Source organism: Rhincodon typus, chromosome 20 (assembly GCF_021869965.1).
Source record: "Rhincodon typus isolate 14 chromosome 20, sRhiTyp1.1, whole genome shotgun sequence".
Lineage (NCBI taxonomy): Eukaryota > Metazoa > Chordata > Chondrichthyes > Orectolobiformes > Rhincodontidae > Rhincodon > Rhincodon typus.
Window position 1 is genome coordinate 181,166 of NC_063351.1, and position 2,069 is coordinate 183,234.

The window sequence follows — 2,069 nt, forward strand, 5'->3', positions numbered from 1 at the left end:
GCAAATAACATTCGTATCACATGTTAGGCAACACCCATCTCCAACATCGTCCTTGGCATTCAATAGCATTACCATACTGAATCCCCCTTATCGACATCCATTATCTAAATTAACTAGCTATGTCAGCACAGTGGCTACAAGAGCATGTCAGAGCCTAGGAATTTTATGGCAAATAACTCATCTCCTGGCTCCCCAAAGCCTACTCACTATCTACAAGGCACAAGTCAGGAGTGTGATGAAATAGTCCCCACTTGCCTGGATGACACTTGCCACTCAAACAACGCTCAAGTAGTTTGACACCATCCAGGACAAAGCAGTCTGCTTGATTGGCACCACATCCATAAACATCCACATCTTCTACCACTGACACTCAGTAGCAGCAGTGTACTATCTACAACACAAACTGCAGAAAATTCACCAAAGATCCTCATACAGCACCTTCTAAACGCATGACCACCTCCATCTAGAAGGACAAGGGCAGCAGATACATAGGAAAACAATCAGCTTCAGTCGGGATTGTGAAGTTCTAGAGCATGTTAAGATTAATCAGCAGGAGATATTTTATTGGACATAAAGGTGCATAAAACCCCAGGGCCTGCTAGGATGAATCCCAGGCTGTTATGGGAGGCTAGGAAGGAGATTACTGGGGCTTAAGACAAAACCTTTTTTGTGACTGACATGGTAAGTGCAAGAAAAGATGTTTCCTCTACCCTGCTGTTTGTGGAACCTGGCTCATAAAGTTTATTTCTACTGAGAGCATGATCTATAACCTCCCTCTCGATCTTTTTCCCTCCCTATCCCTGTTGTGCAGTTAATTTATTGGCGATTGGTCTCTCTGGTTGTATCACTCAATACCTGGTCTCCATGGCGGTGACAGATCGCCTGGTTATTATTACAGCCGTGCTGCTAAACCGCATTCCTGCCATTTATTTCCCGGGAAGTTTTCTGTCAATCGCACCTGTGTGCAGTCTGAGCATTGCATTGATTTATACATCCAGAGACACTTCTGTCTATTTAACTGTCGCTGTCACCTTTGAAAGATTTGTGGCCATTTGTTGCCAAAAGCTGAAAAGGAAATATTGTACTGAGAAAGTGGCAGGCATAGTTGTTGGAATGTTTGTACACTGGGCTGTTTCATTAATATTCCTTGGTATTTTATGCATGAGCCAATATACGTCACTAGCAATACACCGTGGTACTGCAAGCTGAAGGAAATGCGTTATACCTCATTTATATGGGCAGCATTTCATTGGATTGACCGCATTGTAAATCCTTGTCTCCCATTCTTTCTGATTATTTTCCTCAATGTTTTGACAGTTAGAAGCATTTTGGCAGCCAGTGGAATCCGCAAGAGGCTTCGGGCTCGTAGTAATAGGGAGAATCAGAGTGATCCAGAATTGGAGAGTCGGAGGAGGTCCATTATTTTACGCTTCACCATCTCAGGCAGTTTTATATTATTGTGGACAACTTATGTTGCATATTTCTTTTTTGAGCGATTTATGAAGGATTATAAATTTAAAGACTTCAATGATCCAAAATTTATTTTCCTGGAAAGTGCAAATATGCTTCAGCTATTGAGTTGCTGTACAAATACATTTATTTACGCAGTAACTCAGAATAAATTCAGAGAGAAGTTAAAAAATTTGTTGATACATCCATTTATTATTATATGTACATTGTTCAAAAAGTAAAAAGAATATATTCCAGCAATATTTCTGATGTATGTGAATAGACTTTCGCTGCTTTTAATTTGGAATGCAGAGTTTGTTTGCCTGAAATTCTGAATTATTGTGAAGTAGAACATTTCTCAGTTTTGCTGCCGGTAGTGAAAAGCACAAGATTTATTTGTTGTAAAGATAATTTTGAACAATACATACATACATATTAATTAGCGGCAGGAATAAGCCATTTGGGCTTGAATCTGCTCCACCATTCAATAATTTACTGGCTGTTCCAATTGTGTTTCGAATTCTACATTCTACCTAGTCCCAATAACCTTTGATTCTCTTGCTTAATAAAAGACTATCTAATTCAGTTGTAGCAGTATTTGATTACCTCACATCCACAGA

General features: G+C 39.6%; 1 protein-coding gene across 1 annotated transcript; it reads left to right on the top strand.

The window, feature by feature from the left end:
• Window positions 1-864: 864 nt before the first annotated feature.
• Window positions 865-1,691, top strand: LOC125485606 (FMRFamide receptor-like). The gene is given in 2 exon segments (XM_048609145.1): window positions 865-1,108; window positions 1,111-1,691. Coding segments are annotated over 2 exon segments (825 nt in total).
• Window positions 1,692-2,069: the final 378 nt, after the last annotated feature.